This window comes from Melanostigma gelatinosum, assembly GCF_949748355.1.
Source record: "Melanostigma gelatinosum genome assembly, chromosome: 10".
In the NCBI taxonomy this organism is placed as follows: domain Eukaryota; kingdom Metazoa; phylum Chordata; class Actinopteri; order Perciformes; family Zoarcidae; genus Melanostigma; species Melanostigma gelatinosum.
Genome location: NC_136643.1, coordinates 17,422,364 through 17,423,379, shown reverse-complemented (window position 1 = coordinate 17,423,379; position 1,016 = coordinate 17,422,364). Strand labels below are relative to the sequence as shown.

The window sequence follows — 1,016 nt, the reverse complement described above, 5'->3', positions numbered from 1 at the left end:
AACGCACTATTGTAATTGGTAATGAATGAGTCTCTGCTGGCAATACAAAGCCCAAGGAATGAGGTGACACCCTGTGAGACGCAGCCACCAGCACGGTTTGGTAACCAATGAGGGTGTTTTTTCTAATTACCAATATGAAAACAGGGTTCTTGTTTCGGCAGTTTATCCTCGCATCGCCTCCCATCTGTCACCAGACCTCAGTTCTGATTCAAATCACTGACGGTCCTCGGCAGTCAGTAGGCTCCAACAATAACTGCCTCCGCTTCTTTAGACGGTCTCCTGTCCGTTACTAAAAAGTTGATCATTCCCTCTGACTTTATGAGAAGGTTGCAACCCAAGAAAAATATGCCAAAAACCACCGTGAGGGACAAAACGCACATGACGGCTATCTGGACCACCCTCGTGACGAAGAGGCTCCTCTCGTCCGGAGCGGCGGCCACAAAGCCGTTATCAGTCACCACGGAGGAAAAGTTGCAGCAGAAGAGCTCCTCGGTCTTGTTGAGCAGTCCGCCCTCCGTTTGGTTGAACCCGGTGTTGTTCATTTCCACTTTTTTTTTTAAAAAGCAAACTTTCAGTGCGAGAGACGTGAGAGGCAGAGAGGGAAAGACGCGCTTGGAACAATCCCTGTGAAATGTGTCATCAAGTGAGCAGTAGAGATGACGACAAGAAGCTGAACTGAAGAAGTTCCTTCGGATCAGACAGCGCTCTTCTGGAGTTGAACAAGCTGCTTTGGCATCGCATCACTGAAGATGTCATGTGGTCTGTGGCCAGTTTCAGAGCAGAATGAATCCACCAACCCCCGGTTAAACAGACAGACAGCTGGCTACAAGTGGCACTGCGACACAGCAAGAGCGCCGCCATCCGACCAGACTGCACACGTGTCAAGAGTGTCCACCAAGGCACTTATAAGTACACTATGAAGTCATGGTCTGTTTGTATATGAATATAGCGTATGTACATTGGCTACCAGTGCTTTATCTATCTATCTATCTATCTATCTATCTATCTATCTATCT

The 1,016-nt window shown here is 47.8% G+C and overlaps 1 protein-coding gene across 1 annotated transcript; it reads right to left on the bottom strand.

The window, feature by feature from the left end:
• Positions 1–233: 233 nt before the first annotated feature.
• On the bottom strand, positions 234–542 carry rprma (reprimo, TP53 dependent G2 arrest mediator candidate a; the record flags this gene model as incomplete). The annotated part of the gene is made up of 1 exon (XM_079276633.1): positions 234–542. One exon carries the CDS (start codon positions 540–542, stop codon positions 234–236), a length of 309 nt encoding a protein of 102 aa, XP_079132759.1.
• Between the last annotated feature and the right edge of the window lie 474 nt (positions 543–1,016).